This window comes from Bos indicus x Bos taurus, chromosome 18 (assembly GCF_003369695.1).
Source record: "Bos indicus x Bos taurus breed Angus x Brahman F1 hybrid chromosome 18, Bos_hybrid_MaternalHap_v2.0, whole genome shotgun sequence".
NCBI lineage: Eukaryota > Metazoa > Chordata > Mammalia > Artiodactyla > Bovidae > Bos > Bos indicus x Bos taurus.
The window spans coordinates 12,574,869-12,592,016 of record NC_040093.1 but is presented as its reverse complement, the minus strand read 5'-3'; the positions used below and the strand labels follow the sequence as shown (position 1 = coordinate 12,592,016).

The 17,148-nt window shown below is 53.6% G+C and overlaps 1 protein-coding gene across 1 annotated transcript; it reads left to right on the top strand.

The window, feature by feature from the left end:
- Positions 1-6,387: 6,387 nt before the first annotated feature.
- On the top strand, positions 6,388-16,260 carry GIPR (gastric inhibitory polypeptide receptor). The gene is made up of 12 exons (XM_027513637.1): positions 6,388-6,459; positions 6,897-6,996; positions 7,485-7,592; positions 8,269-8,372; positions 9,211-9,314; positions 9,502-9,646; positions 11,097-11,256; positions 11,468-11,528; positions 11,862-11,931; positions 12,066-12,154; positions 12,234-12,372; positions 14,309-16,260. Exons 1-12 carry the CDS (start codon positions 6,388-6,390, stop codon positions 14,648-14,650), a joined length of 1,494 nt encoding a protein of 497 aa, XP_027369438.1. The 3' UTR covers positions 14,651-16,260.
- Positions 16,261-17,148: the final 888 nt, after the last annotated feature.

The window sequence follows — 17,148 nt, the reverse complement described above, 5'->3', positions numbered from 1 at the left end:
AAGCAGTCAATATTAAAGGAAATCAACCCTGAATATTCATTGGAAGGACTGATGCAGAAGCTGAAGCTCCAATACTGTGGCCACCTGATGGGAAGATCTGATTCATTGGAAAAGACTTTGATGCTGGGAAAGATTGAAGGCAGGAGGAGAAGAGGGAGACCGAGGATGAGATGGTTGGATGGCATTACTGACGAATGAACATGAGTCTGAGCAAACTCTGGGTTATAGTGAAGGACAAAGAAGCCTGGCGTGCTGCAGTCCATGGGGCTGCAGAGTGGGCCACATCTGAGCGACTCGACAGCAGTAGGGGTAGCAGTACTTCTATTTCTGATTTGGGACTGTGTTTTTTTTTTCCTCTCTCAGCGTCTTTTTTTTTCCTCTGTCTTTCCAACTCTTTCTTTCTTCCTGTTTTTCTTTCTACCTCTCCTTCTGTTTGTTTAGGTCTATGCCTGGGCTGGGAGCTCCATGAGGGCAGGGCAAGAACTATCTTGGCCATTGGGGTCCCCAGCATTGTCAAGCCCAGGGCCTGATATATAACAAGTACCCAGTGAAGGAACCTCTTTATGCTGGTAAAGTAGTTAAGACTCTGAGCTTCAGTTTTGACCCCTGGTCACGGAATAAAGATCCCACACGCTTCGCACCATGGCCAAAAAAAAAGAAAAAACAAGTACCCAATAAAGTAAACCGAACCCAGCTCTGTACCGAACCCAGCTCTGTGCCGAACCAGTGTTGGGAGATGCTGGGGACCCAGCAGTGACTGAGACAGCCCCAGCCCTACCTTCTCAGAGCTCACGATCCAGGAGAGGAAATCATTATGTGTTGAATGAATGAGCTAATTTTGAGGTGAGCTTGGAAGACTCGACCGAAATTGGGTGGAGATATTTAAGGCAGAGAAAACTGCTGGGACTGAGGTAAGAGAGGGTGGGAAAGAGTCTGAAGAGTTGGGAAGTGATGGAGAGAGGGCTGGAGAGCTCAGCAAAGGCCTGGAAGGCTGTGGAGAGGAACGTGAGCTTTCTTCTCTTGAGTGCACTGGGGAGCCATGGCAGGTTCTGAGCAGGGGAGGGACCACGGCTGGTTTGTGCTTTAGCAGGACCACTCTTACAGCCTGGCTGCCCTGGGGAGGTCGAGGCGGGAGGTGATGGATGGAAGGAAGAAGGACATGACTGGGGCAGGAGAACGGGGGGGTGGGGGGGGGGCGGGGGCCAGAAGCGAACTGGATCAGAGTAGGGGCTGGGGAGAGAGGGAGGAAGAGCCAGATTCTAAAAACCAGGACGGGAAATTCCCTCCGCGCTTTCACTGCCGAGAGCCCAGGTTCAATCCCTGGTTGGAAAAACTAGATCCCAGAAGCCCCGTGCGGCCAGAATAAAATAAAAAATAAATAAATAACCAGGAGGAAAGTGCCTCGGTCAGCCTGCTTTCCGTGATGCCAGAAAATGGGCTTGACGGCTCACGCACCACCACCAGGGGGCAGCCGGGAATTCAGGTTTGAAACTCCCAGCGGCTTCTCCCCCAGGGCGGCGAAAACTTCACCTTGATACCGAGGTGTGGAGAGGTTGAAGTTGTCTTCCGGGCCCCAGCTGAGAGCCCCTCTGCTTTCCTGCTCCACCCCCCAACACACACACCGATCCTGGCCTCTTGGTTCCCTGGAGCCCCTACCCCACCAGCAAGAGATTATGTCAACACAGTCCGGCTGATTCTGTCCAGGACAATATTTGCCCTCAGGATCTGGGAAGGTTGCTATGGAGACTGGGGACGTGCTGCGGGGCGGGGGGCAAGGGGGGAGGGAAGAGAGGCAGGGTCACGGGGAGCACCCTCCCTCCTGGAAGAGGGTGAGGGGAGCCAGGCGTCATCTCTGCCTCACCTCTACCTGATTGAGTCTTGGGGAGTTTATCCCATCCCCATTTATCTGCGTTCCAAGTCTTTTCCCCCGACCCTCTGCGCTCTCTCTGGACCATCTCTTCCTCTCTGTCCCTGATTATCTCTCTGGATACCTCTGCTCCCATCTCTCTGAGTCTCTCTCTCTGTCCTTTGCTTTCTCTCTTTGGGTCTCCACCTCTATGTCTCTCCACGTCTCTGTGTCTCTCTAGGTATTTATCCTGTCTCTATGTCTCCATCTCTCTTTGGGTCTTTGTCTCTCTCTCCGGTCCCGTGTTTTTGGTGTTGGTCTCTCTAGGCCCTCCTCTCTGGATCTGTGTCTCTGGGTTCCTATCTTTCTCTAGGTCATCTGTTAATCTTTCTCTCCGTGTACCCCCATCTCTGGAGCGCTGTCGGCTTGTGTCTCACCGGATCCTGTGTCACCCCTAGGTCCCTCTCTGAATCTCTGTCCCTCCTTCTCTCTAAGGGTTCCTATATTTTCAGCTGTGTCTTTCTCAGTCTCAGTCTCTGACATTCTGAATCTCTTTCTGTTTGTGTGTGTGTGTGCATGTGTGTGTCTCTCTCTGGGTTTCTGTCTTTGAGGCCTTGTCTCTCCGCAGTCCTGAATCTCAGGGGGCCATCTCAGCCTCCCATTTCTGGCCTCAGTCCCTATGGGGCCCCCCTTCTCCCCATCTCTCTCTGCCTCATTTCTCCTGCACCATCTGCCGGCACTCCAGGCCCCCGCCTGCTCCCCGCAGGCTCTTCTTAGCCAGGCAGCCCCATGGGGGGAGGCACAACCCACCCCAGATTCCTCCCCACCATGGCATCCTGAGGTGGGGGGGAACACTGCCTGGTCGTGGCTAGGGTAGAGGGAACAACAGCCTGGAGACCCGGGACCAGGGGACATGGAGAAAGGGAAACAGACAGAAAGACACCCTGAGAGGCGATGGGAAAAGAGGGATGAGAAAGAAGAAAGCTTCAAGATAGGCAAGAAGAAATTGAGCTGGAGAGTGGAGCGAGCAAGAGAAATGAGGAGGGGGCAGAAGGAAATCCGGAGGGAAGAGAAGAGAAAATACAGCCCAGCCAACAAGGAAGGAAGATGGAAAAACTGCACTCAGGCTTGGAGGAAAGGAGAAAGAAGAGATTCTTGGATCAAGGGGACTGAAGGGGGCATGGAGAGAGAAGAAGGGCAAGGGGAGAGGGCATGACCGCTTCTCTGCCTGCAGCTTCCAAAGCCCTGAGCATGGGGACTGGAGAGGGCCCGTGTGGCTACCCCTGAGGCCCTCTTACCTCCTCCCCAGGCCCTGGGAGAATGTAAAAACCTCCAGGAGGGCTAAGATGAGCAGGGGGCCAGTTGGGGACCCAGACACCCCTCCTCCTGTCCTCCACACCCACCCCCGGACACAGTGCTCTATTCTGCCCAGAGGGATTCATGAGGGAGGGGCCAGCCTGCTCATCCCCAGGCTCCTGTCCTGGTTGTCTCTCCTCAGGGCCCATCTCTCAGGCTCTCCCTCCCTCCACCCACCTCATCTCCATCTCTCAGAGTCTCATCTCTCAGTTTGTATCTCTTCTTTCTCTCTCCCTTTCTTGGTCCGTTTTGTCTTCCCTGATTTTTTCTCTCTGTCTCTCTCTTTTTGTATATTTCTCTCTACTTCTCTGTCTCTCTTGATTCTTTCTCTCTATCTCTTTTTCCTGGTCTCCCTCATCTCTGCCTCTTCCTGTCTCTGTCTGTCTCTGCTCTTTCTTGGTCCTTGATTTCTTTTCCTGTCTTTCTCATCACCTCAGTTCCTCTCCCCTGCTTCCCCCTCTCACACCCAGTCCCTCTCCTGCCCCTTTCCAGCCTCCCCCCACTTCCCATCCTCAGCAAGTGACCCCAGACCCTCTTGGGACCAAGGAGAGGCTCCCTCCCAACCCCAGCCTCTTCCTGAGGTGTCTGGCATTCTCAGACTCCTCTCCTCTCCACTCCATGAACCGAGCCTTTCCCAGGACCCAGAGGGCGCCAGGAATGTGGGGCAGAGAGCAGGAGGCCAGCTGGAGGTCAGGAAGCCAGGAGCCCCCATGTCACTCCCCCTCCCCGAGACTGTTTCTTTCCAGCCTCTAGTGCTGGATCTCACACCACTCCTTACTCTCTGCCCCTCCTGGCGCCTCTGGGCCTCAGTTTCTCCTCTGCAAAATGGGCAGACTCACCTCTGTCCCATTTATCTTCCAGCTCCCCAGGGAGTGTGTGCTCATGAATGTTACTAGTATTATTAATGTGCAGGAATTGGTGGTTTGCATTCAAGGGGGAAGTGAGTGCTGAGAGCCGGGATTCAGTTTCTAAGCCAAATATTTTCCATATTTTAGGGCAAAGGAAGAGACTGGAAGTGGAGACTCTGAGGAGGTGTGTGATTCAGTGGTGACTGTGACCGGGAGACCACACGAGGCTGTGGGTTCGTGCATGGTGGTAGGAGGATAGTGTGCAATCCTGTGCACAACTGTGCGACTGCGGGTGGCTGTATACGACTTGTGAGTGCAAGTGAGGCTGTGATGGCCCGTTGTATGTCTTAGCACTGGGCGTGACTGAGGATGACAATGTAACATCCAGAGCTCATGGGAGTGTGTGCCTTAGAGACACTTGAAGAACATGTGTTGTTGGAATGTGACTGTGGACTCTGTTGGTAATTATGTGAAGTGTGTGAGACGTTGTGTGAGCACATTAATGAGTGGAATTGTGTAACATTGTATATATAATTTTCAGACTGTCATTAAAGGATTGTATGACAATCACCTATAACTGTTTGCCTTTATGTCATCAACAGCCTCCGCTCTGTGCCCCAACTTGTGCTGAGTGACCCTGGGGACCCAGTGGTGACAGATGCCTTCCCTGTCCTCATGGGGGCACTCAGGCCAGTTGGGGGAGACAGTATTTGTGATGTGATTTAATGATGGTGTGAACGTATGCGTGGTGGACACAGTATCATGGGAACTGTAGGAAGCTGTGATTGTGTTGCTGTGTGAGTGCAAGAGTCCATGCCCAGAGTGCGTGGCTGTGTGTCACTGTATCACAAATGACTGTCAACCTGTGGGGGAGAACCTTTGGCTCACGGGGTGTGATGCTGGACTGTGGGACTATGAATGAATATGAAGAACAGGTTCAGTGAGGTGCAGTATATAAGACTCTGTGCCTCCCGGCGGCTCAGTGTATGGGATCGTGTGTGACATTGTGTGCATGGCCTCGCGTGTGGTGGCTGGATGGGACAAGTGGGACAACGTGAGAGGCTGTGTGCGCTGGAAGAGGGGCTCCTCAGGATGCTGACTCTGTGACTGTGCTCCCCCACGCGACCCTGAGTGGCTGTGATACTCACAGATGACTGGCCCCCTGCGCCAGGTCTCTGCCCCAGCTCCCCGCTCCTGTTCCTTGGCCCGCCCTGGCCCCGCCCCCTACCCCTACCCCAGGCTGTCACCTCCCGCGGAGCCCAGGCGAGGCCGTGGAGGCGACAGCGTCAGAAGCAAGTGATTGAGAGGAGAGCTGGGAACAGGTGAGCGCTCCCCCATCTCAGCCACTCCCCTGCCCTGTGTCCCCTCACGTCTCTGGAGCCCTCTTGCTCCGTGCCTTTGTCTCAGCTTCTCTGTGCCCACGGTCTATGTCCTATCTATCTCTCAGTATCTCTGTCGCCACGTCGCAAATCCCTGTTTAGCCGCTAGTTCTATATCTCCGTCTCTGACCCCCATTCTCTGTGTCTCTCCATGTCTCTACCTTCTCTCTGTCTCCGAGCCCACATTTTTGTCTCTGTCTTCCTCTCCCTTTTGGTCTCTAGTCTCTTGCAGTGTGTCTCATTCTGTCTGTCTCTGTGTCTCTCAGTTTCTATGTTTGTCTCAAGCATTTCTGATTCGTGTGTTTCTGGAGCTCCAACCGACATCCTCCTGTTTCCTCCTTTCCCTGCATGGTGCCAGATGTGGTGTGTTGGGGGGTAGACTGATTTCCAAGCATCTGGGCCCCTCACCTTTCTAGTCCCTAAGGAGAACCATTGTCCCATTAACTATGGGTTTTATCCGCAGCCGGAAATGTTTGATAAGGTCGGGTTCCTATTCGTGATTTGAAAACCCTTTGAGCTGGGAGAGTGGGAAGTCCAAGAGTCACTTCGAGCTACATGCCCTCCTCTCCAAGGTGGTCCCCAGGTTCCCTCGAGTCTCTAGGTCTAGACTGTGGGTGACCCTGGAGCTTCCCGTCCAGCGCAACTCTAAGGCAACCGCACCCTCTGCAAACACTCCCCTTCCATCACCGCTGCCCCAGCAACAGCCGGGGGCGGGCCGGGGAATCAGGTGTTGGAGATAGGTCTCCGCCCACTCCTCAAGACTCACCACCCCCACCCCCGGCCCCAAATCATCCCTCGTAGTTGTGGGGGGCGCTGTCTCCGGGGTACGTGATTCCCTGAGCAGAGGGCGCTGGGGCTGGGAGAGGAGGCAGAGGCTCCTGATTCTGCCTCGGACCCCCAGACCCGGCTGCCCTTGCTTGACCGGACCCTTCGTTCCCCATGCCCTGCTGCCCACACGATGCCCACCTGTCCACCCTGGTGGCTGCTGCTTCTGCTCTCGCTGTGGGAGCCGCTGCTCCGGAGCGCGGAGGTGAGAACCAGAGGAGCCAAGGATCTCAAGGCTTGGAGGGATGTTGGGGCCGGTTTTAAGTCGTATCCCACAGGGAAGATTGTTTCAAGGCTCCCCACCTGCCCAGATTCAAGTTTTGATGGTTGTTTCTAGTCCTTCTTCTTCCCCCACCCGCCACTCCCCTCAAATCCTCCTGATAATATCCAGCCACCTCCGTCTCCTCATTTTCCTGAAGGTTTTTAGTTCCCCACAGCAACTCCCCTGGTGGTTTCTAGGCACCCCTCAAGACTTAAAAGAGGTTTCTAAGCCACCCAAGACGCCTGAGCAAAACAGGACAGCCGCTTCAAGTTCCTTCAGGGTATCTCTGGCCCTCAGGGATCTTGCTGCCTGGGAGCTCGGGTCGAGGCGCGGGCCGAGGTGGGGGGGTGGGTGTGGTCCTTCCTTCTCTCTTTTTGTAGGCAGGCTCTGAGGGGCAGACAGCGGGAGAGCTGTACCAGCGCTGGGAGCGGTACCGCAGGGAGTGCCAGGAGACCCTGGAGGCCTCGGAGCCCCCAGCAGGTGTGACAGGGGTGGAGGACTGGGGGTAAGGAAAGGGTTGGGGCTGAGAGGGATGGGCTTGAGGCCGGCCTGGGACTGACATGCCGCCAAGGCCTGAAAGGGAAGTCTGAGTGTCTGGGGTAAAAGTGGGCCTCGTGGGAGAAACCAGAGATGAAGCTTGAAAGGGGAGGGGTCTTGGGAGGGGCTTACACTCGGTGGGTGGGACCTAAAGTGGACGGCGACGGGGGCGGGGTTTGGGGTGGAGTCTAGGAAGGGCCTTACTGACTGGGAAGCATCTGTAGCGGGAACTCGCTTGGTGGGAGGAGCCCAGAGTAAGGCTCGAAAGATGGGCGGGGCCTCGGGTCTGGTGGGAGGGGCTACGAAGGAGCAGGGACGCGACCACTCCAGGTGGGCGGGGCTTGGGCGGGGCTTGTGTGTGCGGGGCAGAGACTCCTTGGGCTCGAGTTACAGCAGGTCTGTCCGAACTCTGGCCCCCACGCCCACCCCAGGCCTCGCCTGTAACGGGTCCTTCGATATGTACGTCTGCTGGGACTACACTGCACCCAACGCCACTGCCCGTGCTTCCTGCCCTTGGTATCTGCCCTGGCACGGTCACGGTGAGCTGCCGGGTGGACCCCAGGCCCACCTCTGACACAAAGATCTCCCTCCTAACCCTGGTCCCAGACGCCACTCCCCCGCAGCTCCCCTGGTCCTCTTGGGCTGGGTGTCTCCGTCTGTGTGTCCCTCCACATAACGTCCCTTATCTGTCTCTGTATCTTTCTGACGGCCACCAGGTTATTTTCTCTCCTTTTCATGAGTCTGTCTCTGCACATCTTGGTCTTCCTTGCCTAACTAGCAGTGTGACCTGGGGTTGTTGTTCAGCTGCTCAGTTGTGTCGACTCTTTGTGACCCCATGGACCGCAGCACCCCAGGCTCCCTTATCCTTCACTGTCTCCCAGAGTTTGCTCACACTCATGTCCCTGGAGTCAGTGATGCCATCCAATCATCTCAATCCTCTGTCGTCCCCTTCTCCTCCTGCCTTCAATCTTTCCCAGCATCAGAGTTTTTTCCAGTGAAATTTCTTTATGCCTCAACTCCTCATTTGTGAATTGATGGTTATGATAGTACCAAATTCATAGGCTTGTTATGAATATTAAATTATTACATGTAAAATGCTATATTATGGTTTATCATCATCATCACTGGATATCTCTCTCTGCCTTTGCCTCAGTTTGTCTTTCTGTCTCCATCTCTTTCTGTGCGCTTCTGATTCCCTCCCTTGTTTCCCCTCAGTGGCTAAAGGCTTTGTCCTCCGCCAATGTGGCAGTGATGGCCAATGGGGACCTTGGAGAGACCATTCTCAGTGTGAAAACCCAGAGAAAAATGGGGTTTTTCAGGTAAGAAGAGGAGAGATTTCAGGGTATGATTTCCAGGCAGCAGTAGAAAAGCAGCAGCCTCAGACAGAGCCTGAAACCCCTTGTACCATTCAGGACTCTGGGTTCCAAGTGATAGAAATTCAACTCCTTTCTTGAAGGAGAAAGAAAAAGATATTGGCTTTTGTGATTGAAAATTATAAGATTGCAGCTTCAGGTACAGCTGGATCTGGTGCTAAAATGATGTAGTTGGGAATCTCTCTCACCATATTGTACTTATGTTTTTCTCTATGATGGTGTCCTCTTTTTTTTTTCTGTGGGGTGGAAAAGGTGGCCCCCATCGGTACCAGGCTCACATTCCACCTGCAAGCAATGCTATAGGCAGACTGAGCTTTTTTCTCAATAGCTCCAACTTAATGTTCCAGGAATGACTGTCATTGGCCTGATTTGAGTAGCATACCTGCCCTTGAGTAGTCACTCTGTGTGTGTGTGTGTGTGTGTGGTGTTAGATAGCATGCTTTGATTCGTTGGTCACATGCCCAGCCCTGGGGTTGAGGGGTGGAATGCCCCACTCAAAAAAAGGTTGATAGATCCCCCCCAAAAAGTTGGGGTGCGAGTATGAACAAAGAGCAGCTCCTTTATGGCCTGAGGGCAGGAGTTGAGCTTTATTTCTTTTTAAAATTTATTCATTAATTTTTGGCTGCACCGGGTCTTCATTGCTTTGTGCAGGCTTTCCCTAGTTGCGGTGAGCGGGGTCTAGTCTTAGTTGCGGCATGCAGGCTTTTCGGTCCGGGCTCAGCAGTTGTGGCTTGCGGTATCTGAGCTCTATTTCTGTGTCCTCTCCCCCCACCTCCACCCCCAGGACCAAAGGCTGACCTTGGAACGGCTGCAGGTTGTGTACACCGTGGGCTACTCCCTGTCTCTTGCCACACTGCTGTTTGCCTTGCTCATCTTGAGTACCTTCAGGTGGGACCCCCCAACCTTGAACAGAAGCAGCAGAGACTGGGCTTCAGTTTTCCCAGAAAGATGGGGGTAGTCAGGCTCCACCGGCAACAAGTATCCAATGGTGGTTCTATGGGGAGGGCTGGGACATGGTTTAAGGGACTCTGTGTGGCCATGGACAGGCCCCCAGACTGCCTCCCAAATCTCCCAGGCGGCTGCGCTGCACTCGCAACTACATCCACATCAACCTGTTCACGTCTTTCATGCTGCGGGCAGCTGCCATCCTCACCCGGGACCGTCTGCTTCCTCCCCCTGGTCCCTACCCTGGGGATCAGGTCCTTACCCTGTGGAACCAGGTGAGCAACATCCTTCTCTTTCTCAAATTGAGATTCTGCCTCCTCTGGTAGGGCCAGAGGGTTCCCATTCCATTTACTACCTCCCTACCCTATCAACGGGCTTCCCTTGTGGGTCAGAACGTAAAGAATCAGCCCGCAATGCAGGAGACCTGGGTTCGATCCCTGGGTTGGGAAGATCCCCTGGAGAAAAGAAAGGCCACCCACTCCGGTATTCTGGCCTGGAGAATTCCATGGACTGTAGAGTCTACGGGGCTGCAAAGAGTCAGACATGACTGAGCAATTTTCACCTTATCAACCAGGCTTCCCTGGTGGTTCAATGGTGAAGAATCTGTCTACTAATGCAGGAGACATGGGTTCGATCCCTGGGTCGGGAATATCCCCTGGAGAAGAAAATGGCAACGCACTGCACTGCTCTTCCCTGGGAAATCCCATGGACAGACAGAAGGGACTGATGGGCTACAGTCCACGGGGTCACAAAAAACTCAGACACGACTTAGCAAGGAAACAACAAAAAGAACAATAATGTTATTGTTAATCTCTGTTAATCTCTCTAGACCCTTCTGACACAACTAGAGAGGGACCCTCCCTACTCAGCCTCCCTCATCATTGAACTCTCTCATCCCGTTATCTCCTCTACTGGAACTTTTCCATTCCCTTTCTCTTGGTATCTCACCCGTCATTGGAGTTTTGCACCAATAAGAGAGGCCCCTTCTAGAGGCGAGACAGAAGTTGGGAGGATGGGAGAAACTAACCGATGGGGGGATTTGGCAGATACCAATTTGTTCCAGGGAGACAAGGTGGGAGAGACTAGAGACTAGGGGCGGGTGGGGAGAGAACCTGTCTGGCAGCAAGTTGGGCCATACCAATTGTTGAAAGCGAAGGGGGTGGGAGAGTCCATGTGCTGGTGGGTGATGAGAAAAACCTTTTGAAAGGTGGAGTAGTTGAATTCTTAGGAGATGGCGTGGGAGAGTCCATATTCAGGGGAATCTGGGGGGAACTCATGAAATTCTCCAGGCCGGAATATTGGAGTGGGTAACCGATCCCTTCTCCAGCGGATCTTCCCGACCCAGGAATCGAACCAGGGCCTCCTGCATTGCAGGCGGATTCCTTAGAGCTGAGCTTCCAGGGAAGATAGATAGATAGTGAAGTCGCTCAGTCGTGTCCGACTCTTTGCGACCCCATGGACAGTAGCCAACCAGGCTCCTCCGTCCATGGGATTTTCCAGGCAAGAATACTGGAGTGGGTTGCCATTTCCTTCTCCAGGGAAGATACCAATCGTTAAAGAGGTTAGAGTGGGAGAGTTCACGTAGGGAAAGAGAACAGAATGAGTGAGGAGAGGATAGCTACTTCATCCTTTGGTGATACAGAATGGGAAGAGAATATTTGATGATAAGAGATGGGCTTGGAGGGGACCCTGACTGCCCCCTCCCCCTGTCTGTTCACCCCCTAGGCCCTAGTTGCCTGTCGCACGGCCCAGATCGTGACCCAGTACTGCGTGGGCGCCAACTACACGTGGCTGCTGGTGGAAGGCATCTACCTGCACAGTCTTCTCGTGCTTGTGGGAGGCTCCGAGAAGGGCCACTTCCGCTGCTACATGCTCCTCGGCTGGGGTGAGCCCCGACCCTGTCCCCTGCCCTGCCCAGCGCGCTTCCCCTCCCGCAAACTACCCAGCTGGTCTGCCTGAGGGGGTCTCCTCCTCTCTCTAGGATTCTCTGCCTCCCCTTCCCGGCGGGGGAATTCCGCGGGTCTTGGGCCTGGCAGGGCCCGTGCGCGCTCTGACAGCTGCGGCGGGGTGGGGGGCGGGGGTTGGGGTCTGCACAGGGGCCCCCACGCTTTTCGTCATTCCTTGGGTGATCGTCAGGTACCTGTTCGAGAACACGCAGTGAGTCGCGGGGTCTGGGGGGCGGGTCTGGGGGGTGGGCGGGGCTTTGAGGGACGTGGGCGGTCCTTGGAGGGACGTGGGCGGGGTGAGACGGAATCGTGGGGAGGTTCTAATTGTCTCTAGGAGCCTGGGAGGGTGTCTAAAGGAACCAGTCGCTTAGGAAGATGGGTTCCAGGACTACTGCAAGGGGCGGGATGAGGGCTGGGCCTAAATAGTAGCAGGGACTTTAGGGGAATGTGGGTGTGGCCTTAAGGAAGGTGGGGAGGTTAAGTGCTCAATTCTGTGAGTCTTCAGGTATTCTGGTCTATCTCAGCTCTACGCCCCCTCCCCCAGGTGCTGGGAGCGGAACGATATCAAAGCCATTTGGTGGATCATACGAACCCCTATTCTCCTAACAATCTTGGTACGACCGGTCCCATCTCCTCCAGGCTGGTCTCAAGAATTTCCCATTCTGGGAAGCCAAGGTGGCGGGGAACTGGCTCAGTCTCTCTCTCTCCCCTACCACCCCCCACCCCCCCGACCCCCCACCCGCCACAGATTAATTTTCTCATCTTTGTCCGCATCCTTGGCATCCTCGTGTCAAAGCTGAGGACGCGACAGATGCGCTGCCCGGACTACCGACTGAGGTGGGGACGGAGGGGAGGGTGACTGGGGGCAAGGTGGGGGACTCAGGACCCCGGCATCACTGCCACCCTCTACCCGCAGGCTGGCTCGCTCCACGCTGACGCTGGTGCCCCTGCTGGGCGTCCACGAGGTGGTGTTTGCTCCCGTGACTGAAGAACAGGCCCGGGGTGCCCTGCGCTTGGCCAAGCTCGGCTTTGAAATCTTCCTCAGTTCTTTCCAGGTGCCTAAGCGAGGTGCAGGAGCTATGCCCTTTGAGTTCGGGCCCTCCTACTCAGAGAGGAAGGAGGGTTAGAGACATCCTCTGGTGCAGCCCAGAATGGGCTGCGAAGATGGGATTTTTTTCATTCATTCTACACTTCTGTCCTGACTGGGGAAGCAGGGAGAAGGCAGGAGACCCGGCAGCCCCAGCAGTACTGCCTCCTGGTTAAGATCGAGGGCTTTGAGATCAGCCAGGGCTGGGACCAAATCTGGGTCCTCACTTCCCAGCTTTTTGACCTTCACCTCAGGGCCAGGGAAAAGGCGAAGCATATGAAGTCCCTAACATGCCAAATGGAAGGAGATGTCCACTGATATTTAAGGTCAACCCTGCCTGTGCTTGTCCTACCCTAGTCTCCACCCTGCTTTACCTTGTTGGGCCTCAGTTTTCCCATCTCTAAAGTGGGGACAATACTAGTTTCACTTTAAAAGGCTGTTCATTTATCAATTCAGCAAAAATTTATTGAACACTTACTATATACCAAGCACTTTTCCAGGCTTACTATGGGGATATGACCAACCCAATGGTCCCTATCCTTTAGTGGGAGAGACAGATGCTAAAGATGCTATATAAGTAAAATACACAGAATGTCAGATGGTGAGATGTGCCTTAAGGAAGGAGGGATGAGAAGGCAAGAAAATAGAGATGACAAAGAAGAATGGGATTATGGACAGGGGTCAGGGAAGACCTTGCTGAAAAGACACTAGAGCAGACACCCAAAGAAGATGAGGGAATGCGCTAGGAAGATATTTGGGGGAAATGTTCCAGGAAGAGAAATGCCAAGTGCAAGATCCCTGAGGTGAGAGAGAGTACTGATCATGATGGCACTATCATGGCCAGCATGCCTGAAGCAGGGGGTGGGTGGATAGGACAGAGGTGAGATACCCAGGTAGATCCTTGGGCCTAGAGAGGACCCTTTGCTTTTCCTCTGAGTCATTTGGGAGCCACGGGAGCACAGGAATGTGATCAGAGTTGGATTTTAATGGGATTGTGGAAAGTGATAATAAGTAATATCTTACTGTATGCTTAGTCAGTCATGTCCGACTTTGCCAGGCTTCTCTGTCCTTGGAATTATCCAGGCAAGAATACTGGAGTGGGTTGCCATTCCCTTCTCCAGGGGATCTTCCCGACCCAGGGATTGAACCTGGGTCTCCTGCATTGCAGGCAGATTCTTTAACATCTGAGCCACTAGGGAAGCCCTTGTCTTGCATTAATGTATCAATTACTTTATTAATTATAAATACATTTTATATGTATTTAAATTTCTAAATTATAAATATAAAACTAATTTTTCAAAATTAATTTTTTGGATGTGCCTATTTAAGTTTATTATTATGGAATTTCTTGACTGTACAGTGGTTAGGACTCAGCACTTTCATTGTCTAGGGCCCAGGTTCCATCCCTGGTCTGGGAACTAAGATCCCGCAAGCCCTGCAGCACGGCCAAATAAATAAATCCAATATGTCATGTAGTAAGTTATGATAAGATTTAGAAAAAGGTTTAACTATGTGCCGTGCACTAGAGCTTCTTGTGTATTAATAATACCTTAAATCTCAGCACCACCACTGTATTATTGTTCCATTTTCCAGATGAAGAAACTGAGGCACAGAGGGGTTAAGCAGCTTGCCTAAGTGGGGAAGAAAGTGAGAAGCAGTGATCACATCCAAGCAGTCAGCCTCTGGGGTTACATGTTCTTAATCTCCAGCCCTTATGGCTCTGCAAATTGACGAGGACAAGGGGAGGGGGAAAGTCAGGAGCCAGGGAAAGGGTGACTGCAATAATCTGGGACCGATGTGGCGACGGGCGAGGTGGTTTGGGCCTGTAAAGGGTCAGAGCTCACTGAGGGGTGTTTATAACCCTGCCCCTGTTCCCAGTTTAACCCCCGCTCCCCCCACGGCAGGGCTTCCTGGTCAGCGTCCTCTACTGCTTCATCAACAAGGAGGTAGGGAGAGCCGCGGCCCGCCGCCCCCGCCCTCTGCCGGCCGCGCAGGGAATGGCGCGCGCGCCGCCGCCTCTGAGCGCCGTCCGGTTTCAGGTGCAGTCGGAGATCCGCCGGGGTTGGCACCGCTGCCGCCTGCGCCACAGCCTCAGCGAGGAGCCGCGCCAGCGCCCCGAGCCCGTCTTCCGGACCCTGCCCTCTGGCTCCGGCCCGGGCCAGGTCGCCTCCGGCCGCGCTCTGTGCTCGAGGACCCTCCCAGGTCCTGGGGGTGAGGCCAACCACGTCTTAGAAAGTTACTGCTAGGCAGCGGGATTCTTGGGTCCATTCAGTTAGCATGTATTTATTGAGGGCCTGCTGTGTACCAGGTTTGGCTTGGAGGGCGCTGGGGAAATGGCGGGGGTTTGGGACTGGGGGCGGGGAAGGAAACAGAAAAGCCCCTGTTTTCCTAGAGATCACAACTGAGTGGGGGAAACAGGCGGTGAGGCCAAATTAAATTATATTATGTACACTGTGGGATGGCTTAGGAAGAAAGGTTAGAAGGGGACCTAGTGTGGTCCAGGGCATCTCTGATGAAGCGACTTTGTAGTCATGCCCAAAAGAGGCGAAGGAGACAGCTTTGCAAAGAATTGGCAGGCGAGGTTTTAAGGCAGAAGGAAGAATACCTGCGAAGACCCTGGGGCAAGGAGCTTGGCTGTGTCTGAGGAAGAGAGAGGTGACCTACGAGGCTGCAGCGGGATGAGTCACAGCCCACAGATGGGGAGAGAGAAGTAGGTGGGGACAGAAGAGTGGGCATTTTATTCCAAGTTCATGGAAGATTCTTTGGAGTGTCTCCTAATGGAATGGGCTAAGGTGTTAAACAGACCGCTCCATCTGCCCTGTCGGGGGATGGATTATTAGGGGCTATTGGAGCAGCTGGGAGCCCAGTCAGGAGTCTGAGAATGGTGGGAGGTGATGTTAGCAGGACCGGGGTGGCAGCCACATAGGGTGTGAAATGGTTGGATTCTAGAGCTGGTTTAAAGGTAGAACTGAGAGGATTTGCTGAAGAAGGAGAAACTCCAGGGATGATTTCTCAGTTTGGGATGGAGAGAGGAAAGAGGGAGGGAGATGGGGTTTGAGGTGGGGAGTACCAGGAGTGCTCTCTGGACTTGTTAAGCTGGAAATAAGGGTCTGGAGCTCATAGCAAAGATTAGAGATAGAAATGTGAGTGGGCACTGGGGTCCAGAGAGGATTCTGAGTGTGGATAGAAACAAGCAATTTCACGGCAGGCACCAGAGCTGAAATCGACATCTGGAGGCCAGGCCCACTGCCACCTGGAGACATACCTACCCTTTTTGGTGGCCCCTGGGAACTATGAGATTTAGGGGGGAAGCCAGCAGCCTCAATGTGGCTGGGCCACGTATATATATACACACACACACAAGACTCTCACTCCTAAATTGCTCCCCATCACAGACACACACTTAGATTCAGTTAGCACCTGGGTGTTGTTGATTCGCTTCCTTGGGGTCCCCAGCTCTCTGGACAGATATGGCTCACGGCCGCTGAATTCAATGTCCTTTGAAGCATGCGGCCCTCCTGGGCCCCTCTTGTGGGTTCTGGGAAGGTGGGGGCCTGAGAGCTGGGTCCTTGTAAATAAAGCATGAGAAAAACAGTTGCTTTCGGGGTGGGGAAATCTTGGCCAGGCCATAAGGGAGATGACAGTAGGGAGGGCAGGCTGTATGGCCAGGTGCTGGTGGTGGCCCTGCACCCTCTGGAGAGCAGTGCTGCCTAACTTCAAGAGATTCGAGTCGCCAAGAGATCATGGACACCATGCCGCTACCATTCTCCATGCTTAAGCCCCAACTGGGAATGTTCCTGTGATCGCCTGCTATTTAAACTATTTGCAGTGTGTATGATTAAAATTGTGCGTGTGACGATCATGTTCTTTTTTTAAAAAAATTAATTTGTGACTGTGCTGGGTCTTCGTTGCTGCACGCGGGCTTTCTTTAGTTGCGGCAACTGCGGGCTACTCTCTAGTTGCTGTATGTGGCGTCCTCACTGTGCTGGTTTCGCTTGCTGCGAGGCTTGGGCTCTAGGCACACAGGCTTCTCAGCAGCGGTGGACTTCAGTAGTTTCAGAATCTTCCCAGAGCAGGGATTGAACCCATGTTAGGTTCAGACACAATGCAAGTGTCCCCTGCATTGACAGGCAGACTCTTAACCACTGGACCCATCAGGGAAGTCCACAGACCCAACATTTTCTGAAAGCTGCTTCTCTAGAAAGATGGTGGAGGAATACTAATGCTGCAGGAACCAGCCTGGCTCAAATCTTAGATTGGCTACTGTTTAGCTATGTGACTTGGGGGAAATGCCTCAGGTTCACTTTGGGAAAATAGAAATGATCACACCGACATCCCAGGATGGCCTCAAGTTCCTAAGAGGATCTCACCGGTGCATGGAACACACTTGGCCGGTTTGCCTAGTGCTTTTCCTGCAACCTGTTTTCACTTTCACACACTTGAATTGGAAGAGGGGATTAGAAACTATTTGGGCAGATGGCTGGATAGAGACGATGGATGACAGGCAGGGTCATCAGTTCTAGCCCTAGGCTAGAATCTTTGCTCTCAGCCTGGCAAAGCAGGAAAAGGACCTGCTACTTCCTGGGGAAGACAGGAGGGACGTGCGACCGGGACTCAAACCCAGGAGTGTGACCCCAGGGCTTGTGCTATCCCAGGCTCCAAACAATCATCAAATCCAGGGGGAAGATTTCTGCAGCAGCACCGTCCCCTCCCCGCCATGCTTTAAAGATTAGGATATCATGGC